This window comes from Metopolophium dirhodum, chromosome 8 (genome assembly GCF_019925205.1).
Source record: "Metopolophium dirhodum isolate CAU chromosome 8, ASM1992520v1, whole genome shotgun sequence".
Classification (NCBI taxonomy): domain Eukaryota; kingdom Metazoa; phylum Arthropoda; class Insecta; order Hemiptera; family Aphididae; genus Metopolophium; species Metopolophium dirhodum.
Window position 1 is genome coordinate 17,185,660 of NC_083567.1, and position 26,330 is coordinate 17,211,989.

At 33.7% G+C, this 26,330-nt stretch overlaps 2 protein-coding genes across 4 annotated transcripts in view; one reads left to right on the plus strand and one right to left on the minus strand.

Annotated features, from left to right (window-relative positions):
- The window catches only part of LOC132950025 (pneumococcal serine-rich repeat protein-like), a 244,146-nt gene extending 227,760 nt beyond the window's left edge, over window positions 1-16,386 (plus strand). For all 3 annotated transcript variants that reach the window (XM_061021206.1, XM_061021207.1, XM_061021208.1), the window contains 8 exons: window positions 1,579-1,668; window positions 1,929-2,087; window positions 2,965-3,147; window positions 3,308-3,443; window positions 4,134-4,329; window positions 7,320-9,021; window positions 11,737-12,070; window positions 14,759-16,386. In XM_061021206.1, the coding sequence (XP_060877189.1) occupies window positions 1,579-1,668; window positions 1,929-2,087; window positions 2,965-3,147; window positions 3,308-3,443; window positions 4,134-4,329; window positions 7,320-9,021; window positions 11,737-12,070; window positions 14,759-15,198 (3,240 nt within the window). In that variant the 3' untranslated portion in view covers window positions 15,199-16,386. The remainder of the gene's footprint in view (window positions 1-1,578; window positions 1,669-1,928; window positions 2,088-2,964; window positions 3,148-3,307; window positions 3,444-4,133; window positions 4,330-7,319; window positions 9,022-11,736; window positions 12,071-14,758) is intronic.
- A 4,651-nt stretch (window positions 16,387-21,037) lies between these two features.
- Window positions 21,038-24,993, minus strand: LOC132950611 (uncharacterized). The gene is made up of 9 exons (XM_061022132.1): window positions 24,463-24,993; window positions 23,721-23,857; window positions 23,402-23,522; window positions 23,086-23,324; window positions 22,555-22,945; window positions 22,309-22,481; window positions 22,073-22,232; window positions 21,812-21,957; window positions 21,038-21,731 (listed from the first exon to the last, which is right to left on the minus strand). Exons 1-9 carry the CDS (start codon window positions 24,530-24,532, stop codon window positions 21,396-21,398), a joined length of 1,773 nt encoding a protein of 590 aa, XP_060878115.1. The 5' UTR covers window positions 24,533-24,993; the 3' UTR covers window positions 21,038-21,395.
- Window positions 24,994-26,330: the final 1,337 nt, after the last annotated feature.

Sequence of the window (26,330 nt, forward strand, 5' to 3'; positions counted from 1 at the left end):
TAAACCTATCAGCTCGTTTGGTATAATTATAGAACTTTTTATAACCATCGATCGATCGTGACTCGCGGGCGTAGGAGGAATTAATATAATATAACACACATAGGCATTAGATATTATGGTGCGAAGTGCGATTAGCGTCGAATCGAGCGAAATACATAATCACGATCGATATTATTATGATGTTGTATATTACAATATTATTTTTAAATTTAAATTCCACCGTTTTGCCGGTGCACTATCGTTGACCTAGTGTGGTGGCGGCAATTTTGTCATCATTATATAATGCACGCATTGCCCGTCTTGGCAAGACCTCGTCTCCTCGCGGTTATCGGTCTTACCGCGGAATCGATGTACATTTATTTCCAAGAGAGGCCTTTGAGCCCTGAGGCTTTTACCCGACCGTAAAGTTTACGCAAACACCGCAGCACATTTACATTTACATGCACACGTTTACGTGTTTATATACTATATATATATGTATAAAATCAGAGAGAGACTTATACATCGTATACGGCAGATTTGGGGCGTTAAGAGAAGAAAGGTTGAGAGAAAAAAGTCGGGGGGGGGGGGTGGGTGGCATGACTGTATCAATTTATTTATTTATTCGGCCGGTGCCGGGGGAGATCCGCAGCCGGCTTAAGATTAATGATACACTTTTCGAACTGCTAGGAATTTTTTTCTCTCTCTCTCTCTCTCTTTCTCTCGCACACACACACACACACCTATATATACTTGCTTCAACCAGCTATATACTCTCTGCGGATCGGCCGACAGACGTGCCTCGCGGACGCGAGTCTATAAATCTTCCGCGGTTGTTTCCGCCCCGTATAGGTACGTTTCTCGTACATAATATGATAATATACACCACGGCAGTCGGCTAGGTAAGCTTGGAAATATAGGTGAGTACGCATCCGCATCACACACTCTCGGACGTGCAGTTTTCGAGCGAGCGAAACGGAAAAACAAATCGCCGACGCCACGCCGTAGCTTTATTAATAGATAATATTATGTAAGTCTGATCCCCACGCGGACCTCGTCATGTATATACTGCAGTGCGTTCTCCTGAGCGATGTTATCTACGGGAAAAAGCCGGGACCCAAGTCGTCGAGGATATAATATATTATAATATGGAGGCGCTTTTGATCTCAAAATCCTATACTTCAACGTATTTTTATACCGTCACTAGTTAACGTGACAAAGTCTCCCGGTTCGAAACTGATATACTATATAATATAATAACATTAATGCGAACAATATTATACGTGCCCACTGCAGTGTCATAATGACTGTACAAAATATGTTCAGGCGAAAGTGATATAAAGTTATGACCTGACTATATTAATAGGAATAATGCGATGCAATTTGGAGGAAAAATTAGACGTCTTCAACAGTAGTCGGTCTTGAAACCTTTAGTTTAGTAAAAATGCATTTATTTTCAAAACACCATAAGGGGTTACGCTAAAATACTGAAATCTTGTAATAATAATGTGACCCGGCCCTAATGTGTCCCCAATCCCAGTGAAATCTAAAGTTAAATCGTGTGAAATGATATTAATTAATCCGAATTTTTCATTTCAGAATCAAATCTTGCAACTACAAAACGCAATCACCAAACTCAAGATTGAAAACGAAACGTTGAAGAAGCAGATCGACACTCTCGAAGCAACGGTAACGCGTATAGTATTAATATAATATATGGTCGTAAAGGGTCCATTCAAGACGAATTCACCCCTCAAATTTTGTTAGCAAAATTAATTGTAAATGCACCTTTTTGATTTGTGAACACTTAACACAACACACACAAACACAAAATCTAATATAAATAAATAAGAAACGAGCTTTTTAGGGGAAGGTCGAACTAGCGTGTACGTGACAGCCACACAACTCGCGAGACACGTTTGATCTTATGCTTTATTTGTCTTCCGCAGGGCATCAGCCAAGTGCAAAAGGCTCTAGTCGAACGGCTCCGGATATTGGAACACGAGAAAAATCGCATCGAACGTGAGGGTGAACAACAGCGTAAACAGTACGAGAGGTGTCTAGACGACGTGGCCAAACAGGTGGTCAAAGCGGTCCTGTCACAAAAGGTACGCATCGTCGCTCCGATTGTCTATATAACATGACGATAATTTTATCTATATTATTTAAATTATTTTTAGAATTGTTGAATTTTTAATTTTTTCTTATCGCAGTAATTTAAAAAACTAAATTAATATAATAATAATAGGTATGTCTTTTAATGTCGACGCCCTAAACAAACGCTCCTAAAGTCATCGCAAACTTTATAAACACTCACTCACATAAAAATACCCTATCCGTCCTACCCTTGAAGGGATTTTAGTTTCCATTAGTACTTAAAATGGTTCGATATTTTGCTTCCGACACAAATTGTTTATCCAATGCAACAGTTTTTATCTACGTTTACTGGTCATAAATTGCAATGTTTATTTATCAGACAGTAATTTAAAATAGTATTTTGTCGACATGAAAAACAAACTTTTATAATTTGTTGCTTCGCATTTGTATTATACACACATTACACGCCCACGTAGATCATTGTACGTCTGTCGACTGTATCGAATGACCACTGCTGCAATATTGTAATCGAAAATTGTTCGCGAGGATGTCCGGACATAATATATACCGGATGAATAATGTTTTATCATGAATCAGTTAACGATATAATATCCGGAAGTATTTGGAATTATCAATTTTTTTTTTAAGTTTAAAAACATACGTAGCAGGTATGACCATTATTTTAAACTTTTCTATAGTAAATATTTGGTATATTTTTTTAACGTAATTCCTTTTATTTCTCGAGATATTGTGCTCCGGCTAATAATAAACTAATAGAATAACATAAAATAGAGTCGACGTACGGTGCAACAGCGCTGGTTTTTTTTGCATCGTCATCATCATCGTGTAATTAAGAAAATAATATAAACGCTTCTCTTTCGCTCGCAGGGTCTGCGGGAAGAGATATCCTCACTCCAGCACCGCGTCAAAGAGCTCGAGACCGGTAACTGCGCTCTATCCGCACTTCTGGTGCAAAGGCTTCAGGGCCAGAAGATCAACTATTCACCGACCACGATGCCGGTGGCCGAGAGCCGATCGGTCATGTTCGACATCCACCGATCGCCGTCCGTGGTGAGTCACGCCATACTATAAAAGCTATATTATATTATTATAATCATTGTTGTAGTGTGATTTATCTTTTTTTAATGATAAAACGCATTGTTGTTTTTGTTTTCGTGGTACTGTTTATTTAATAATAATTAGTAATCTTTTCTTTTTTTTTACTCCCCAGAAAATGGCTATTGAACGACCGGCGAGTTGCGATCTCACCAAGGGGCTGAAGAGATTAAAAAATGACGGATGGCAGGCGGCCGTGTCGTACCACCGACCGCAGTCGTTGAATCTAGAGATTTGTTGCTCGCACAACGGTAAGATACCTAATGTTATAAATTATAAATTATAACGGTATAAACATTGGGGTGACAACCTTTTGAGAAATTTTTTTTGAAATTTTATCATAATATATGCTTGTGCATAGTAAATATGGGGAAATGTAACCGACCGCTTAAGAACATACAAATTATTATATATTATTTAATATTGTATATTTAATCTATGTTAAAAATAATGATATAATATAGGTAACCATACTAAAATATAAAAAGACTGTCTTAATTGTTTATTGTTAGTCCTTGATATACTCAAAAACTACTAAACTAATTTCGATGTAGTTTTCACAATTATCTACCTATATAGGCTATATTATTATACCTATAATAATATGGTTGACCCAACTACTGGAAAACTGAGAAAATATAAATATGTACAAGTGGCGCTATCTGTTCGGTGTTTTACCACGGAATTTCAATTTATTTCTTATAAAAGAACTGTTTCACCAATCGGGCACAGTCATGATTTCATGAAGTCATATGAACAACTAAAAAACATCCGAATAAAAATAATTTTGTGCACAAACTTGCAATACAATTCCTGGTACAATAATTTCAAATGTGGGCAAACGGTTGAAGCTATTTTTATTACCTATTATAGTGGTCTCGACTACTAGTATCTTAGCTTTAAAAAAAAAATAATCGTGTGCATTGTTCATTGTTGTACAGTTGAAGAGTCGACGAAATGCGACAGAGTGCTCGGTGACGAGACGCCTGAGAGTGGTAACCGAGACGAAGGTTATTCGACCATGTCAAGCGACGTGCAAGGCACAACCGAACCGCCGTCCACCAAAGGTTTGGAAGACGTGAAGGAAGCCAACGAGAACGAATCGAACGCGCTCATGGAATCATCGCCTTGTTCCAGGTACTTACGCATTATTTTAAAGTTTTTCAATACCAATAAGACGTAATTAATGTTATGTTAAATAATAAAATATCCTCTGCTGGATTAATTTTTTTATATAAGTCGTTTTATACGGAATGATTAACTCGCTATATTAATTTTACCTAACCTAACCCGAGGAAGTTCGCTCTAACTTCTTAATATATTAGATTAAGAAATATACCTAATCAAGTGCTCCGCAAAAAAAAATAACACTTAGTTTTCAAACAAAACAATAATAATAATAATAATAATACATTTTATAACCCGCTAACATTTTGAATATAGTTAAACTTTTAAAGCAGGATCGCCAGCCTTTTCTAACAAATGAGCTACCTACATTTAACAATTTAAGTAGGTATCTGGTAATCGACCACTATTTATTTAGGTAAATTATTTATTTTTTTACATGCAGCATTATGACTATAATTGTACTATTATATTCTTATTTTATTATTTCTCCGCCGGAAAATTGTATAATATGTTTTTCTTCGCTAATAAATTATTTGCTTTGTATATTATATAACGTGTAAAAGTGTATTTTACACACCTGATCAACGCTCGATATTCATTATTATAATATTATTAATCTTTAATACAATCGACCAACATTTCGCTTAAGATCGACCAGTCAATCCCGATCGACTGGTTGGGGCCACTTTGTTCCACAGGTGTTACTTCTTTCGTAAACGTGATCCGCACCCGAACTCTCCTAACCTTGTCGTAATATTGTACAGTCTTGGTCGAATCTCGAAAGAAATGTTTTTATAATAACATCTGCTATCATTTGCGCGTACCCATTTCTCTGCCAGATAAGGTCTCGGAATCGTCGCACCAAATTACCTAAATTATATACCTCCTCCACCAGTCTTGCCTATTTATTGTGTGTTAATTACACACAACGCGCATAGTGGTAATTAGTAATGCGGTTTTTTCCGAAATTAAACAGAGTCCAATTAATATGTATAATATAGTATATTATTATTATTATTCGTCGTTAAACTGGAAAGCTGTTTGCCGAGTCATTACGGACCGTTTAAGGTGTATTATTAATGATGGCGAAAACGCGTTTAAATTCATTTCACTCAAATAATTATTTTCGTCATTAATCAAATTCTCAACAAAAAAAAAGTAAAAAAAATCGAAGACAATATTGTCAAAGCGATAGCACCCTCCCCCTTATATGTATATATATATAATTCCTTGTGGCTAAGAATAATTTAATTACTCGCTATAAACGCGGTTGATCCGAAGAAAAAACCAATACTATAGTATTATATTAATACACTGCATTTGAGTCTAAATAACTCGAATCTCGAGGGGAACACAATTTAAAAACACTTCAAGGGGCACTAAAAAAATTCAAATTTTCATGGTTTTTGAGTTATATTGAGGTTAGAACTATCAACACTTGACTGTAATAGTATTATAATAATAGTCCCGTGGGGTATAAACTATCCATATTATCGGCGATTTTTGTGTATAGTAAATACAAAATTATAAGTTACTCGTTGGACGCATGTGACAATCGGTGAGAAGCTTTCAAAAACGGGTTCAAGCAATTAGTATATCATTCATATTGTTTTATATGCCAGGGGTGAACAACTATGGTTCGTGGGGCAATTCCGGACCATGATCACTTATTAGCCCAAAAGTATTAAATCAAAATTTAAAAAAATTTAAAAAGTTTAAAATTATTTAATTTACATATTATTTAACTAAAAGTTTGACGTTTGTAAAATGTAAATATGTAATATAAATTAATATTTCCCATTTCCCATTTCTTATGGTCAATCACGTTGTTAGTCAGACATTTCCACAGCATTATCGTTGTAGGTATATCGTTTAAATATAAATAACATTATCAATAAAATATAATATTCTATTAACTTAAAAGAAAAAGTTAGAACAGTAAATGTTCTTCGAAGTGGAAAATATCGAGTATCGTGCTACGTTTATGTCACACGATCACCACACCTGAATTTAATATTTTTTAAGGTCCTCGGTATTAAAGGTTGGTAGCTAGAACTGGTTGGATAAAGCTGGAAAAATGTTCGATGTGAGGCGACATAAATAATATGTTTTATTTATTATAATTATTAAATAGGTGCGGTGTCTGGTATAGGTACTCAGCGAGTGCACTGAAATTATTATTTTTACTATTCGTCCAGATAGATGCGATTTCACGAGTGGATCGATAATAGTTTTTATTTTCGGTTTAACGGCAATACGACAACGGTTAACTTTGCAGCGGACACTATATTGAGCCGTTATATAGTTTTTAACTACATGCAAAGTGCCAGTTAGGGTTGAATAAATGTCGCAGACTGCATAAAATGTATCCCAACCTCGGGCAATTACATTAAACTAACTGCGTATTAATGGACCGTTTCGAATAAATCGACTTTAATGGATATAAAAAAAAAAATAAATAAGAGACGGACTCATTTTTTTTAATAAAATTTACTCGGCGATTCGTTATGGCATTAGCTACTCGCTGTCTGCGTGTCTGCGTCTGTTCTGTTCGCGATAGCCTATTGAATCATATTATTCTACTGGTTGTGCAGCGAGACAATAATAATCGGGCAAGTTACATGAATATTAAAATATTAAATACGATATAATTTTAAATCGTTTAAAATTACCTAATGTAAAATAATAACTTCGTTACTGTTGCGAGTATTGTGATATAAGATGGTTTATGATTGATTTTAGTTAATTTATCTATAAATAGAGCTGATTTGTCAAATGTTTATTTTGATAATTATACGACTGCAGGTCATCAGGTGAATGTTAAGCTCGGGAATTCATTTTTGACATATCATAGTCTTATGTTTTTATAGGTATAACATCTATGAGCTTATATTTAATATTTTCTAAAATTGCCCTTATTTTACAGAAATATACGACCTTAAAATGTTAAGAAAAATTTAATAATATATAAATCTAATATAATATAATATTTTTATTAGAGTGATGAACAGCGAGGACACTGACGTGATATTCGTGCCGCTCAGCCTTTCGTTCAGCTTCATCAACCCGCGCCACAGCTACCCGCCGCTGCGCTGTATGCCATCGGTGCATAACATCATGCGCAGCTACTCAGACTCACACCTTTTCCTTAAGCTGGCTGCGGCCACGGGTGGTTTCGTCGAGGACGAGGACCGGACGTCGTGGTACAGCGGCGGCGAGCTGTGGGACATGGACTATGTGCAGCACTGGCTCCGGTTGGACGAGACGCGCACCGCCATCCAGCAACGAATGGAATACGACGCGGCCGAGCTGGAAGACTGGAGTATGGACGACTGCACTGGGACGGCGACTGGCTGGAAGCGGATGTCGGCGGCAGATGGAAAACTGCAACAGTCGTTGCCATGCATTGAGGAAGATGATGCGACCGGCTCGTCGTCGACGTCCTGTGGTCGAAAAGGTGACCTCCTGCAAGACATGGGATCGACAAGAGATATGTCGTGGTACCACTTCCAGCAGCAGCACCACCACCACCAACATCAACACCAACACCACCAACAACACCCCTACGTGCAGCAAGGCCAGATCCAGGTACATAATCACCATCAGCACGACTGTCAGCAGCAACAGCAGCAGCAGCACAACCACCACCATCACCACCTTCACCAAAATCAGCACCAGCAGCCGTCGTATGGTTCGGGTTCGCCAGGTGGCGACTCGTGGTCGAGCGCTGACGAGTATGCAGCTGCGGAAACACCGCCGTCCAAGAGGTCTTCAGTCAGCTGCTCCGCGGACAGCATCGAACTGCTTCCACCACCTGGACCGATCGCTGGCACCGACTTCACTCGTGACTTTTACCGACTGGTCAAGTTCGAAAGCTCCAAAAGCCTGGCGTCCACCTCGTCGCGGAGCGTGACGGGTGGAGGATGCGATCATCGGACGCCGCCAGTGGTCGAGGCGCAGTTGGACCGCGACCAGGCCTTGCAGAGCGTGTTGGACTTTATTGCCGAACAGCAGCAGTATTGCTTATCCCGGCAGGCCGAAGACAAACGAGAGCCACCGCGTGTGCCGTCACCCGCTGTCCCAGCCGAGGAGTCCCATCATTCAGACCAACCGAAGGCCGATGTTGGGCCTCAGACACCACCGCCACCACCTGCTCTGCCGACATCCAATCCTACCCCACCGGTTGTACTGCTGGTGGCGCATCAGACGTATGACAGTAACAGCTGCAGCGACAACCTGCTAAACTCCAAGGACAGCGGACTGTGTGGCAGTGACGTGGAGATCGAGTGTCTGCCTGAAGACTGCAGCTACGCGGCTGACCAATCGCCGACGGCCGCGTCTACACCTCTGTCCACGCTGCTCAGGACCGTGATGGAAGAAGACGAAGAGGCGTCGGCTAAGTCAACATCCCCGCAGCCACCATCGTCGTCCACCGGCGCTGGTGGTTCGAGCAGCGGTTGTACGGCCGACACTACGGTGTGCATGGTCACCGCGTGGGCGGCTGCGTCGTCCAAGGATCTGATCGACCAACTGAACTGGATGGACGGTTGCGGTGGAGGCCATCCCCTCTTCGGCACGTCTCCCGAGGATGACGTCGTCGAACGTCGCTCTCCGACGTCGTCACCTGACCTGGACGAGGCGTGCTGTTGTCCTACCGGATGGGTTCACGTCGAACGAGACATCGATTTCGCTGACCCAAAGGTTAGTTTTGCTCGAAATTAATATCATATAACTTATAAAGATAATATATTATATAGCATCGGCAGTTGCGCATTTGCATATAATTTGCTTTCGTTTACCATAAAGCCGGTCTACCACAATTCGTTACTCGCTATTCGTAATACTGTAATACTACAAATATTCGGTGTTTGGTATATGTTATTCATTATTTGTCACCTTCCCGCGAGTTGACAGTAAAATTGATAATTTGATGAATATTCTAATTCAGTTTCAGACATTTTATTCGATAACTAGGTCAGGTAGGTAAACATTACAGTTGCCACAATATTATTGATACTTTTTGATAAAATAATAATATTTTTTGTCCACGACATTGTGTTTTATTGACTCGGGGGCACTCAGATATTTTTTTTACACAACAGTCACACATCATAGTACACGCTACAATAATTTTATAGTGATCATTTACTACGCACGCAACCAATCACACGGAACGTCCATATATATTGCCTATATTGAACTCCTTAGTTTAAAAAAACTTTATTTATAAACTACAACATTAAAACGATACGAATTTGGTTCTCAGCCTGAGGGGGATGTGATGTGATGTCCTCCCCCACTTCCTTGTATCCATCAATGTAACATGTATATAATATACATTTTTAGAGCGTTCAAGCTTATACGAATGACAATTAATCGATTTATTTTTTTCAATAATGACGTTTTATGTTATAAAATATTATATAAAAATGACGCATTCAACAAATTTACTTACGATGCACCTCATAACTGCTCAGCCGATTTGGCAAGATTATGCTCAATGTGTGTTATTTGCTCCACGTTAAAATAATATTGGATAGTAGTTATACCGATAAGTGTTCCTTAATTTTTTTTTCATTGTAAATTTAAGAGAGCGTTTTGAAATTTGCGATTGAAATTTTCGTTTATAAATGGTTGCTATTGGTTACAGCGTATACAGTATCAAAGCTTTTATGAAAATAGTTATCGACTCTGTGACAAAACACGTAATAATATGAAAAAGTCGTCGGCGTGACGGAACCCGAATACGACGAAATTTATATTATAATATCAATTAGGTATCATTTGTTTAGAGGATTCAGAATTATATCTTCGTTGTCGTATTTTTTTTTAAAATTATAATCTCATTACAACCACGCGTTATCAAATCTACCACGCAAAAATCGGTTTTCGATAATCTCCTGCAGTATTTGGATGTAATATAAACCGTGCGATGATAAGACCTCCACAGACTCTATAATCTGATTATATTTAGATGGTTTCCTAATAACTGTGCGTACTGCAACACTCAATTAAGCTTAATGCGTACGGTTATCAGCTTCAGTATAACATTAAAAAACGTTCATCCGCTCTGGCCAGTGAACAATAATAATATTTAGGTACATTACGATAATATACAATTCATATTATTATTCCATCTGACGATGGCGCTCGACACCGTCGCACGACGGTATATTAGTTCAAAATTCGAACATCGATTACGACTTCAACGCCTACGATGTATTTAGGTGGTGTACGTGGATGTGTGACGAATGACAACGAACTCCGGTGTCATAATAAATACACCTGTATTCATATTGAATCAGTGTATTTCGACAGCCACCAAATGCAAAATGTATTTTTTATTTTTTGTTTAACATCAGTGCGCCATTAGTGTGAATTAGAGAGTTATCGGTTTAATTCTAAATTCTGCTTCCTCCCCATCCCGGATAAAAATCATGAATTACTAATTTTTTTTTTGCTAAACATAATATAACTGTGAAATTTGTTATACTCAGAAAATCCGTTTGTTCGTATTACGTCTTGTCCTAGCACCCTCCCTTCCCCTTAATCAATAAAAAATCATAATTTAAAATGTTTTATTATGCTAAACATTAGTGCGTATATAGGCGTACCTATAGGTTTTTCCTTTTATTATCCAATTGTCAAAATCGGTCGCACGACAGCATAACATAGGTACGGTCGTTACGAGGTAACAACATATTATAATAATATTATACATTATAATATATTTGATTAAAATTTACGACCAATAAAACTTATGCGATTCGTCGATCGATCTTATTATTTATATTTTATTTTACCATTTCTTTATGGTTAATCCCGGGAAACGGAATATTAAAATATAACAATATTTCCTTTTAGTACCTATACGCATATTTTTATATAGCACACACATTGTGTAAAACAAGATTTGTGTCAAAATTGTATCGGCTGCTGTAGCTGAAATCGTCTTCTACTCTTGTGTAAAATAAACAATCTCGTCTAGGTCGCCAAAATTCGTAAAGTTGTATCAACAGAACAATTATACCGTTCACGTGTCGAACTACTACAGCTTCAGACTTAGAACTGTTCCTATTATAATACAATATAGGTATACAATATAATCAATTCAAAACTGGGCTAGATTATAATCGATTTTTGTGATCTTGAGTGTGTGTGTGTGTGTGTGTGTGTATTACCGTTTCATTCGTTTCCACAGGTTTGCAAACACTCCGAAAATAAGACGCAGTAGTCCGAAAATATAAATAGTTTTTGGTTAGGTGTTTGATTTCGATGTATTTTAATGACGTATTATTACAACTGTTATACCTAACTGTTCGTGACTTTAATAAACCTACATAATTATAATATCGCGAGTAGCACGTTCTAATATGTTATACTCTAACTCGTCCTAACGCAATTTTCTAATCGCAGGAACGAGCCAACCTGTTGGACGTCATGTTGGCGTCCAGCCGGAGTTCATCGAGCAGCACGAGCAGCGCGTCGACGGGCGAGGACGACGACGACAGCAGCTGCAGCAGTGGCGTCAGTGGCGGAACCTGCAGTGGCGAGAGCTGCAGCGGCAGAGCTGGCGGTGGCTGCAACGACACGACCGACGACAGTAGCGACGACGAACGCGACCCGAACGACGATGACGTCGCTCGCCTGGTCAGCAGACGGCGGACCACCGAGGCCGGAATCGATGCTGCAAACGAAGAATCGTACAACCGTCTGCACAAGTTGCACCGGGTGCGCAGACAGAAAAAAGGTAAATTAATTCATCGTTTTTCACTTGAGGTGACTGACTTGCTAGACACTCCAATATGGTTTTCAACTTAACATATCGTATATTATATGCAAAATTACAAAAATTGATTATAGGTATTATTCTAAAACGTCCGATGTCCGAATACGTACGTCATCCTAGTAACTAATAATAAATCGTATATGTTATAGAGATACTGAGCATAAAGTTATAAAGTAAAGTATAAAGTTTGAAATTTCATCAAATCGTTTTTTTTTTTGAAGTGAAACTTCTTAACGGAGGGTACGAACAAAAAATTATTTCACTCGCAACGGTCGCCCGTCACGAGACACTATGGTTTCTATGGTAATAAATAATAATCTTTGCTTATCTTTGTATGATAATTATTATAAAATAATTTCAATTGAAAATTTAATTTTTAATTTTTCCAATACGCAAACCTAATATTTGACAGCGATGCCGACTGTGACGGGCTGTAATATATTTTTATTTTCATACCGTCGCTGTTGCAACACTCACATTTTTTAGTAAAATTTGTAGTGAAAAGTGATATAGCGGTACATATTATTTTAGTATTCGATGACATATTCCAAACAGCTGTTTTTAAATAGATATGTATAAACTGAAGTGTCCGCCCGTTAACTCCATATACATTACCGATTTTGTGCCGATCCAAAATAATTATCTGTCCATGACCATAGGCCAATCATGTCTTGTATGATGGCCCGGCGAATTTGGACTTTTCACACAACTTTTTTTTGAACAGGCTACAATATATTATCCACTGTGGTCAAATATTACGACGTAATGTTTTGATTCGCTGTAGACTTGCAATGGAATAATCGTTGTTATCGTTAAATCCTTTGAACAATGTACATATTATTTATTATAAAATCAATTTTGTGTTCAGTAAACTGCAGTTCTTATGAAAATGTTTTTTTTTTTTGATACTTATATTATTTTAATGAGAGACGCGAATTTATGATTTCATAAATATATCTTTTTATTTATCGTTTAATTGGATTAATGTTTCGAGTAAGTCTATGTACCGTGTATAAACGTTAAAATGTGTGATACGAAAATAAATAGGTAATATAAATTACAATAATATAATATTAGTGATAAAACATACGGTGAGTGATTTAAAAAGTGAATCACGCATTCACGCATTGGGAGACGTTCATTAAAAAAATAAGAATTGAAACAATACAAATCACAATATTTGTCACTTATTCCAATATAATATTATAAAATAAAACGAGTCCCGTGAAAACCATTAAAATATAATATATTTGCGTGTACACCGCATACCTATAAGCGTTTTCGCAGAGTTTTCCAATAAAATACCGACTTGGGCGCGGACTTGGTTGGTGTGTATATGTGTACAACGAATACCAACAATAATTACGACGTTATTAACCTAACAGGGGAATTCATATTTTAGTTGGAAACATTGAATTTTTTTTGTAAATCAATTATTATTTATTTGTGTAAAACAACGCGCACACTACGAATGTATACATTTTTGCAAAAACGTTTGTTATATTTTGTTACTCTAATAGTTCCATTTGGCGGCCCATAAAACATGTATAATGTATTGCATTCTAAATAACAGCCGGCGGAATATTTTCCAAAGCTTTTTATTTATATACCTACAATACAATATATTACATAATATTATACAGCCGATATAGTCGTATACATAGATATCAAATGACAAACCGTTTACCGTTTATATTTTATGTTGGCTTTTAAAGTATATTATGTTAGCGGAATAGTGAAACAAATGTTTGCGAGGTATCTTGCCACTCAAACTGCAGTAGACAACTATATATAATATAATATAATAATACTCTGACATTAAACTTCGTGTGCTTCTTATTCATTAATTTAATATAGACAGTGAGATGGTTTTAATGTTAGAAATGTTTTTCGAATAGATATAAGTGTACAATACTACATTGTATGTCTATCTATAGATGTCTACATCAATAATTTCAGAAAAATATCCGAAATCATAAATTATTACTGTTTTTTTAACCAAACTTTTAGAAAACTTTATTACCATGTTTGACATTTTTAGTGTGACTTAACCTAAAGTCAAGAACCATACGGAATGTCGCTAGTCGATATATGCGTGGCTATAGTTATAACTTACTCGCTAGCACTGGACTTTCAAAAAACGATCTCGGATAACCGCGTTATTCAAACATTACTTAAAAAAAAAAAAATTATTATTATTAGTAGTATTATTTATATTTTTTTATATACCGTGTAATCTCAGCTTAGGTCACAGCTATCCGGTATATATAGGTACACGTCCTCGTCTATTATACAATAATATAATAATTATAATATTTTATCGATACCTTTAGCCGTACCGTGTAAGTTTACCCATTGGCCGAACATTAGTTTATTACTAGGCAATAGGCATTGACATTTGTGTTATTCTTCAAATATGCGCAAAATGTAACATTTGATATTATTTTCTTTCGTACGGTCGTGATATTAGTTTATATAGCAGCTTACCTATAGCTGGAAATACATATTTTGAAGATCTAAATAGCAAAACTAAATTAGATAAAACTCGCAAACGAGTCCTATACAAACCAACGGTCGGACGTTCCTCTTTATTTGATCCATATGTATTATAATAACAATACCTATAACAATAATATTATTACGTTTCAGCGTCCGCCATCCGCGACGGTTTCGGCGTGCTCCGGTGCCCGTCAGCGGGACTCCGACAGTCGATCGTTGGCCGCAGCGACTTCTTCGTCCGGTTCGGCGACAAAGAGCGAGAGGCCATCTCCAACTTTGACTTCCTGGACGACCTGTCCACCACATCGCTGAGCACCGACTCGAGCGACCGCCCGCCGTCGCCCCGCCGGCCGGCCGCGTCCACGCCCGAGACCGCGTCCACCTCGGCCACCAGCCGCCACGGCAAATACTACTCGTACACGTGTTCCTCGTCGGCCACCGCGGCGGCCGCAAACGCCGTAAACACCGCGATGCCCGGCCACCGGCGGCCGTCCACGTCTTCGTCTGTGCTGCCCGCCGACTGCCGGCGGCAACGACGCCGCCGCTACTCCGGCCTGTCGCTGAGCGATTCGTGCGGCGACTCGGACTGAGGTTGTACCTACCATCCATCCAATGATGTATCGGAGGATTATAAAAATAATATTATATTACGATCGTCATTGTTTTTTTTTTGTCATTATTGTTATTATTATGATCTTGTCGTGATCATAAGCATGATAATATTATTATTATTTGTAAACAATAATATTTGTTGTACGATCCGTCGCGCGGAAATATTCTTCCGACGATTCCTCTGCGTTTCGCGTTTATTTTTTTAAACATTTATAATATTATATATTATAATATATCACCACCCCCCCCCCCCCCCCCCCACAAATATTATTATTATAAATTATGATGAGATATTATGTACGTTTTCCTTGTTGGACAACATTTCTCGGCTCGAGACCGAGGCGCGCAGTCGCCGCCACCGCAATAAAAATGTAAAAGATTTTAAAAATTAATATTTTTACGAAAAAGTAGGTAGGTCCATGATACAAGGCACTCATTACACGTCTGTATAATAAATGTCTTAAAATGTACACTTAATTATTCACATAAACATTACATCGTCGTGGGCGCGTTGCGGGGGAGGTTCGGGGTGGCTTGCGGATGATTAGCACCTCCGGTTTGGAAATTTAGCACCCTTTTGCTGGAATAACCGGAATTATATTAAGGGGCTTTAGCGATGCCCCCCCCCAGTTTTTTCATTGAAATCGTGTCCCCGATTATTATGAAATTGAAGTAAATACTATTTTTAATCTGTACACTCAGGTGCCTACCGTATAATATTTTTTGTATAGTCGTCGGAGGCGGCGGCGTTTAGTATTATTATAATTTCATTGCGTTATTACGTGTACGTTACACGTCTTATATAATATTATTATTAATTATTATTATGTATTATGATATAATTAATATCATACGTCTTATATTGTAGTTATTGTTTCGTTTGTCGGCGCCGCTTGTACCTCGTGAAAAAAACCGCGTGTTTTCTTCTTTTTATTATTATTATTATTATTATTATTATTGTGTCTAATAATAAAAAAAACTATAAACGTGCATAAAATATTATTATTATTAATATTATATTATGATCATTCAAACGCGAATCATATTATTATATAATACAGTCTATATTAATATTATATTATTGTATAACTATTATTGTCGTATCGATGATATTGCTGTGTGTGTGTATTATATTAAATACATATTATATATATATACATAATAAATACTTAAGTGTTATTTTTTTCCGTTCAAAACAAACACACTTTTTGTCCGATTATGACGGTTTGACGGTTTTTTTGTGTTACGTGTTATCATTAGGTATATTATGTCAAACAATCGTCGTTGGTATTTTGTTGTAATATTATATTGTAACACAGTCATAGTCAAAATAAAGATAAATAATTATATATTATGTAATCTATCGAAAATCGCTCGTGACCTCGTGCGGATTTCAATTGCCAACATATGCTGCATAACATTAAGGCCCCTGCGAAAGTGTCGTATCATGTATTTGAGGAGTATGAATAATATAGAAAAATTCTATGAAAATGAATTTTTGTATTTCTAATAATATGGTTTAATGAGCGGTTTGAGAGTAAATACACCCATTATCAAAATTGTAGAAGAGAAGTTGATCTAAGCCTGTATGAAATTTTCGATATTTTAAATACTAAGCTCAATAATTCAAATTCAAAAAGTAAAATATCACTAGTTTTAGAGCTAAATATTGGACATTGAAAATAAAATATTGAAAATCGACTCCTATACAAGCCCAAAAAAACTTTTTCTCTTCAATTCGTATAGTAGGCGTTCATACTGTAATGTCACTCAGTAAGCTATATGATTGGAAATACGAAACTAAGTTTCAGTGCTCCACTAAAATTCACATTTGTAATTAGTGTGTAAAATGTTACTGACATGACGTGTGAGCACGACGTGCAGGTGCGCACCGCCATTTATTTTGTACACAGTCACTCACACTAATGATCACTTTCTACCCACACATTTGCCCGACCCGCATGGAAACAAATAGAAAATTGCCTATTCTTAACTCCTTAGAAACGGTTAGTCCTTAAGGAGTTGTACCTAGGCAACTATTTCGTTTCTTGCGGTCAATGCTCGTCTCTGTGCGTGTAGTAAATTATCATAAGTGTTTGATTTAATCTTTTTTCTATGCTCCCGACCTTAGATCATATCGATATATACTTTGATATAGTGTGATCTATAAGCTCCCGACGCACGCGCATGATTACGTCATTAGATCAAAATAATATTCTAAATCAATTTATGGACGTGAACTATTATAGGTATACGCCTGACAAAAATGTAATTACTTGCAAGGGTTAGATTTAAAAAAAATATAAATATGTTTGAATGCATAAACAAGAAGACTATTTGCATCGATCGAAACCCTGTTTTCAATTTTAGCTCATTGTTAACGGGAAAAAAACATTTTAAATTTTACCGAATTAATTTTTTATATTAAATATATTAAAAATATTGAATGTATGCTACGATCGATTCAAGGTAAACTTTTTATTAAATCGAAAATGTTTAAATTTTTTTAATTGAACCACTAGAAGGTACTTATACCTACCTTCATTTTAGCCAGTCGCTAAGGTCGTTCTGATGAAAAATGGATAGGGGCCTTAAGTGGCACCATTCCGGGACACTCAGCGTGGTAATTGCTTTCCGATCGAAAACTTGATTCTTATACGTCAGAGAATAATATAATATAACATAATATTATAATAGTTGAGGCACAAAACTTGACACTAAGTTTGCAGTTTGTCTTTTTATGTGCGTTTCAGTTTTGAATTTCCCATTTGTACAGTATTATAATAATATACTGTTCGAATAGAAATTTTATAATTTATGTTTTGACATTTTATATTTCCAGCAAAAATGTTTAAACGGAACACAAATAACACAATGCGTTCTTATAGGCGTTAAATATTGTTAATTAGAATAGGATAAAACTCATTCGACTTTTACTAATGTTTGACTGTATCAGTCTTAGTCAGACTTACACATCCCTAAACGATTGTGTCCTATTAGATTCTACACGGAAAAAACTGTATGGTTGTAGATACCAATTAAATGGTTATCCTAACCAAATTCAGTGGTAGGTATAGGGACTACCATTTATCATAGTTCCAAGTACCAAACCCATTTGGTTGTCATAATTCAGTTGATGTAACCAAACAATTTGGTTAGAAATTCTACCAGCCTACATGGTTCCATTAACCATACACTATGGTTATCCCAACCTAAATTTTTTTGTAATTATAAAGCAATAAATAGTATTTCCAACAATATTGTAAGGTTACGGTAACAATTCTCATTGTTTGTAGTAACCACAATAAAGTGGTTGTATAAATCACTAGGATATAGGAGGGGGAATTTATATCATATATTATATACATTTTTAATAATATATATGAATAAATAATTAAGAACAAAATATAATGAATAAATTATCTTTAATACATTTTAATATAAATAAACAATTTAAAATATACCCTTAAATAGGTAATACCTACAATATTATTATTTATACATTTTAATATGAAAAAAAAAATATTTAACAAATAAAATACATTATTACTTTATGGTATAAAATATATAGTAACATTTTAAAAATTACAAGATACATATGTACAACCATCAGACATTGTGCTACAAACACAAGGACTTTGTTCTACAAGTAGATCATCAAATGAAATGCATAATAGATCATCACAATTTTTTATTTCATATGCTTGTAAATGTTCATTAAACCCTATTGTACTTATACGTTGACCAATTAAAAATGGTATGTCACATTGGAGTTTAAAGAAAATATATTTTATTATGACAAATATAGGCATATCTTTAACATCAATTATAATAATCATTCTCTGCTTGGTTGTGTAACGAGTGCCTTTCACCTGAACCCACGAAACAAAACTAACAGAATTTAAATTTGTAGTCTGATTTAATAAATTATTTTGTATTTTTTCTTTCTCATTTATAGACATATCTATTACTTTTCCTACGTTTGATGATTCTAAAGACAAAGATAGTGTATTCGATTTAGATAATAATCGATGTGCAAGTCTTAGTTGGTGTTTAATACTCAGTGTATAGCATATATTTTTCCGACTGGTAATAGAATGGGCCGTTAGCTTTGACTCTCTATGTTTAGACTCATATCTCATCGACCATAAGTGAGATACAGGCCCAACTTTACTCATTATTAATGGATAATGTAATAAGTGGTGATACTTTGGTTTTAAGTTGGTTAGAAACAATTTTAAATACAACTCATGATGCTCAGTTATAAGTGTTTTTAGTAATAAATTATGTTCTGGTTGAATTGACTTTAACGTTACGATCTGTATAATTTGTCGAAGTAATATATATAACTGCCAAAATCCCGAATTAATGGGTACAAGGTCACCAATTAGAACACCTAAATGTCTGCTAAAACATAAAACTTCAATTGCTGACATTTTTAATTTTTTTTATTTCTTATTGTATCCATTGTTATTGACTGAGGTTTGTTTTGGACCTCTAAAGGACCATAATTAAAATACTGTAAACGATTGTTTAGTGTATCTAAAGAAAAGTATTTTAAATTAATTATAAATTCATATAATATACCACACAAATCATAAGAACAAACCCCCTCCAAAATGTCATGCATTAGGTCAACCGAATGATTGTGAACTGCATGGAAACCATCAATTTGGTTCCATACACACAATTCATTGATGCCTGTAAGCGATAAATTATCTATGGCTATACCCTCTGAATAATTTTCTGTATTTCTCATTTTACTGTCATCTTGACTTACTAAATAATTGCATTCAATTTTAGAACACAAACAAAAACGACAAGGGTAATTTGCATTAAAGCCTTCACTAAAACCTAGCATTGAGTGTAAGCCCAAGTTATCACCTATGATTAATGCCAATGAAAAGTAGATTGTGTAATTTTGACTTTCTACATTCACAATTATACCATCTTTTTGTAAATAATTAATTTCATTAATTAATTCTTTAAATATATTTTTATTTCCAAACTCCTTACGGTCATTAGCAATAAAAAGAAGAGCAAGAAAAATGTAATTTAATGAAGACTGAAATTCTGGAGGGAGGCATGACCCAAATGATACATAAACTGCCCCTATTTTTTTTTTCCCAGCATGAGCACCAAGAGGATTATTTGTTTCATATTCATCAAAATATAAAAAAAAAGGAATGATTATTTTATCTGGGCTACTTTGACATTTAACTTTCCAAACTTCACTTTGCACAAAACTACAAACAATTCCTCCAGTCATAGAATTTAAACGTTTAAAATACTCAAGAACTGTTTTTAATACATTTGGTTGTTCAAAAAACACTTTAAAAATACATCTTAATGGAATAAAACAAATATTTACATTAACTAAATTAATTACAATATTATCATTTTTTGTAATATTTTTATTTCTACTACCTATAGCAATTTCAATTGGTTTTACATAGACTCCTAACTCTTCCAAAACTTTTAATCGTTTATACTCAGTTTTTAAATTTTGAAACGGATCATTAATAACATCAAACATAACTGATATTTTACTAATTGAATTTTCATCAGAATTATTTTTTTTTAAATTATCTAATACTTCTTTTTTTAGAATTTGCATACACTTATCATTAAATCCATTTAAGTCATTTATAAGAATTTGCACTTTGTTTCTAGGTACAACCGCTTCATTATACCATTTTGATATAAGCATTATTCCATCCTCAGTAACTAGATTCTTGAATGCCTTAATAGATATGTCACTACAAGAACTTATTTCTAGTTGTTCATTAGATTGTTGATTCAAAATATCATCAATCTGTGTTGGTTCTATATGTAAATTGCTAGAAGACTCTTGGTTCACTAAAGTATGAGTTAACAAATGTCTACTGAAAGAATCAAAAGAGTTATAACTTCTTCCGCATGATGGTTCTATACATTTGTACTCTATTATATTCTCAAAAGAATGAAATAATTTTATATGCCTGATAAGATTTTTAAAAGAATTTACACTAACTAAACAAATAAAGCATGATGCCATTTTACAATTGTTTTTATTAAATACAATTAAAATTAAAATAAATTTTAGTACAACAAATAACTAAAAAGCTAAATGCTTTAAAGTAAAAAATTAAATTTGCAACTGTTAAAATTAAAATTATTAACACATTTTGGTTAATTAACACTTATTTAAGTCATTAATTAAAGTAGTGACATTTGGACTACAATTTTTGTCAAACTTTGTAGTTATTTCATAGAAAAATGTTTGTATAAAATACCAAATTTGTTCACACTGTGGTGTATAATGTAAATTGAAAACGAAGAAAGATTTAAAACATATATCAATTGCCTTTAATGCGCTCTCAACTTTATAAAAAAATTTGTTGATTACTATATAAAAATAAGTCACCTGACTATCAGCCTCGACAAAAATTATATATGGTTGTAGTTTTTCTCCCGTTCTTAACGCTTTGTTACATTTTTCATCGTCTACTTCTTTCAACTGTGACACTGTCTGTAAGTAAACTAAACTATAATTACTTATTTCAAAGAATTAATTTAGTTTTAAAAAGAAATGAAATTATGAATTCATACATTTGCATAATAAATGAATGATTGCTGAATTTCTAATTTAGATGGTCTAGTAAAATTTTTTTTTGATCCAGTACATGTTCTTTTTGATATATTTATTGGTTTAAATAATTCTACCAGAACTTTTAGAGCAGCAACTGTGTCAATACCTATAAAACATAAACATATATATATTAAAAATTAATTTCAAATAATAAATTTTACATTTCAAGAATTTTAAAATAGGAGCCATATTTGATGTAATAATAATTTGTTAAAACTTACCAGAATCTGGAGGATTTATGATCGCATCTATCAAATTACTATCAATTCCTTTAATATTATATTTATTTATATAATTTAATAATTTGTTTTTTAAAGTTTCAAATTTAGTAAAAAGTATCAGTGTTTTTTGGGGGTATAACTGACTAAAATCCAGATCAATCTGCAATCAAATATGTAAAAATAACTCATAAAAAAATTAATTAAGTAATTTTAGCTTTAAGTTAATTCATACTGACCAATGTGAATCCAAGTGGACTTTTTAATGGAGGATAGACTGATAGATAACAACTATTTGTATCATCACTTAATAAATAATTATATCTTTCTTGAAATGTTTTAAGCCATTTGTTTTCAACAATACTCCAAGGTGATATATTATTTTTGAGCCATATTATATCATCTGCTAATTCTTAACCAAACAAAATAACATATTTAATATTAATAAATATATTAATGAATAAATTCTACAATATTTACTATACCTTCACTTGGTATAAAACTATTTTCAGGAGTAATCTCTTTAGTCAATCTTTGGTTTGTTTTCCTAATTTCTTTTCTGAGATTATTATACTTATCCCACAACTTTCCTCTAGCTGGCGATACTAAATTTGCCTCTTTTTTGTAAGGAGTATAATATGTCTCTTTATGTTCTTGAGGAAATACAGAACAAATTTCTAAAGATACTGCAGTTAATTTTTCAGTAGATATTTTTTTGTCTTCACTTTGTTTGAGGAAATGCGTTACTATTATATGAGATAATTTATTTCTCAACAATCCATTTAATTCATTATTCTTTAAATAATTATCTAAAATGAGTTTGCCTTCATGATAACTATTCAAAATAGATTTTAAATTAATTGATGTATTTAACGACTGTAACAAAAAAATAAAAAAAATTGTAATGTGTCTCAGTATGTAGAACAATTTTGTAACAAAATACATTTAACAGTAATAAAATAATGGTTAGAATGCATACAGTCATATACACTAGTTAGGTACTTAAAAAAACATACTGTAGTGTTGATTATATTTTTTTTAACATTCACATCAACATTATGAATGGTACTAGGAGTATCGATAAAGCTGGTGCTAGGAGTATCAATAAGGCTGGTGCTAGGAGTATCAATAAAGCTGGTCCTAGCAGAGGTATCAATGAAGCTGGTGAAATGTTTGTTGGTATAGCAGGGGCTAGTTTTATTATCAGTAATACAGTTTCCAAGCGTTGAAAAATCTTGATTGATAATTTCTATACCTACAATTTATTTAAATTATATTATTAAATAGTAAATGCCTAACACAACAAGAATATAAATTATAAAGCATAGATACTTGAATCATCCAAATTTGTCTGCAAGGCTTCATGGGAGTTCAGTATATCATTTACATGACTCAAATTACCATCAGTTAAAATATTAAAAACAGAGGTCTCCGAAGAAGAATTACATGAATTCTATAATAAATAATACAGTTTAATGCATACAATATAGTATTAACTATTAATAGGTACAATTTATAATTCATGAAAATATAAGTTAGGTCAGTTTTGGAAATTAAAAAAAGGTTAAATTACAATGGGTACACATTAGCATTGATTAAATATACATATACATATATTTAATCAATGACATTAGTAGGTACACTTTTATACTTGGACATTAGATGATAACTCCGACTTCAATTCTGAAATTCTTTTTACTATTTTGGCTCGATGACCCATAGGTAGACAAAGCTCTCGCACCATAGATTCAGTTAAGCATCGGAAAGCTTCTTCATCTACTCCTTGATCTAACCATTACAAAATAATATTTGAGTAGATAACAAGCAAAAATTAATTATAAAACATCGTCTATTTCTGATATGGTCAGACATATTATTACCAAATGGGGAAATAATAGAGGATCTTGATGTTTAAAAATTTGATTTAGTTATCCCAAGTACACTTTAATGTATGTTTAAATAAATTGTCAATACCTATAACATATTTTACTTTACCTACCGATGACCTAGTAGGAATACACAGATGATACAGATCTATCAATACCGATAAAAGGAGATGACATATTATATTTGTTAATTTGCAATAAGCTAAAGGATTATAACTTACAAGTATTACCTATTATAAATGTATGGAATTTGTAAAGTAATATAAATTGTTATGTAGTGGGATCAGTGATAGACACAAGTACACAACAAATATAAGGTGACACGTGTGTACCTATTATATACCTACAAAATATAATAATATAATATAAATTCTAATAAGTACTATAGACTACTAGGTACTGTACCTACCTTAGTACTAACTTGTTACATTCTAACAAATAACTATATAGATTAAATCTAGTCTTAGGGTAAACTAGGGTTTATTAATTTAGGTTTATGAAACTTACCTATAAATTCTTGAACAATACTTTGCGGAATGTTGAGTTCATTTAAGTTCTTTACAACAAAATTATCCATGATTAAATAATAAAATATTTAATACATACAGTCCATCTGTTATATATGTATTATATAGACGTAGGCACGTCGCACGTAGCACGTATGAATAGTGTACACTACTATACACTCAATGACCAAAGAAGTCGAAAATCAAAATGTGAAATAGGTACTAGGATGTATTGGTAGACGGGGAATAACAAATACTATAAACAGTAATCACCATACGTCCGTCCATACTCCATATGACAATAATAATTATCTACATTATAATATTATATAACAACATAATCAATCACAAAATCGATATCTTGTGTATAATGGATCAAAATCCCCAACTATAATCTGTAAATACAGTAAACAAACCCAATTCAACTGCAGCTGCAAAACTATTTTTAAATTTATAATTCTATTCGTAGTATTGTAGACATGTTATTTGCAACCACTTTCGTGACGTTGTTGCAACCTATTAAAATGGTTAAAAGTAACCTTTTATATGGTTCGACCAACCGAAATAAAATAACCATTTACTATAACTAAATTATTTTTTTCCGTGTATGACCTTCAAAAAACTTTGATTATCGATAAAGCAAATCTCAACCTATTTCTAAATAAGCTAATTTCATTTGGTATCAATGGACATTTTTTAAGTTGGATAATAACCCATAGTAATTGTAATAGTTCTCTCACAAACAAATGTTTATTATAATATTATATTACATTTTTTTTTAGTATAAACTTATTACTGTATTTCAACTGGTTTTTATAGTAAGTACCTACCTTTTTAGTTACATGTTCTGGTGTACGGTGTACGTGTACCCCAAGTCACAAAATGTCCACACGATTCTCACTTCTGAGTGAGATAAGATTAGGAGTTTACCCCTTTTTATCCATATTATTTATACAGCTCGGTTGATATTCTTTTATTTGTTGACGAATCAAATATATTTCAAATTATCAGATCTACGCAATTGACGTATACACACTTTTGTTATTTTGGAATCGTCAAAATTGCTTACTTATATTCATAAGTAAATAGTTTGTACATTTATATTACTACAAAATCGTTAACTGTCTTGTTATAATGCTCCTTCCATCAGTGATCTAAAGATTCATACAGAATGTTATGTATTTTCCATCACACATGAATACCTACTTTTATTAAAATGGCTTCTATTAATATGTTGTGTTAATCGAAACACGAGTAGCCAGTAGGTAATTTTAAAACTATTAACACGTGGAAAACATTACTCTGCTTTGTCTTATTAGCTGATCTCATCTTGGATTTGGGTCAACAGCCTGGTCATCGAGCTATTTTTCATACATAAATCCAATTGAAATTGTTCGGCATAAATATTTTTCTCTCTTACTAACGACCCAAAGATAAAATAAATTATAACTTTCATAAAAATCGAAAAATAATTTGTAATTTATAGGTACCTGTTTAAGTCAATAATAAATGGTTAATAATAATATTACACTATGATATATTGATATCCATAATGTTTTAGATTCTGTTTAGTATTCTAGATAATATATTATTATACTATCGATAATATGAGACGTAACTATAATATTATGTATTATTTAAACGCTAATACGACGGAAAAAATATTAATTTTTTAGTTAAATCAACAAAAAAAAAACTATAAACACTTAATTATGTACAGATATTACTAAGTGCTATGATAAATAAATCAAAATTTTCCACTTTCATAACAAAATTTGAATCACTTTACCTAAGTATATTGATAATGTGTTCATAGTAATATGTTTCATGTAATATGTACAGTATCTTTAGAAGCATATTTTGAAGGTT

Bases quoted from the DNA above. Each gene is read 5' to 3' on its own strand.
- LOC132950611 (XM_061022132.1), bottom strand. From the start codon at position 24,532: ATGGATAATTTTGTTGTAAAGAACTTAAATGAACTCAACATTCCGCAA. The intron at 22,946-23,085 runs GTATGTTTTTTT...TTTTTGTTACAG, and splicing joins AAAATATAATCAACACTACA to TCGTTAAATACATCAATTAA. The intron at 22,233-22,308 runs GTCAGTATGAAT...ATTTGATTGCAG, and splicing joins GTCCACTTGGATTCACATTG to ATTGATCTGGATTTTAGTCA.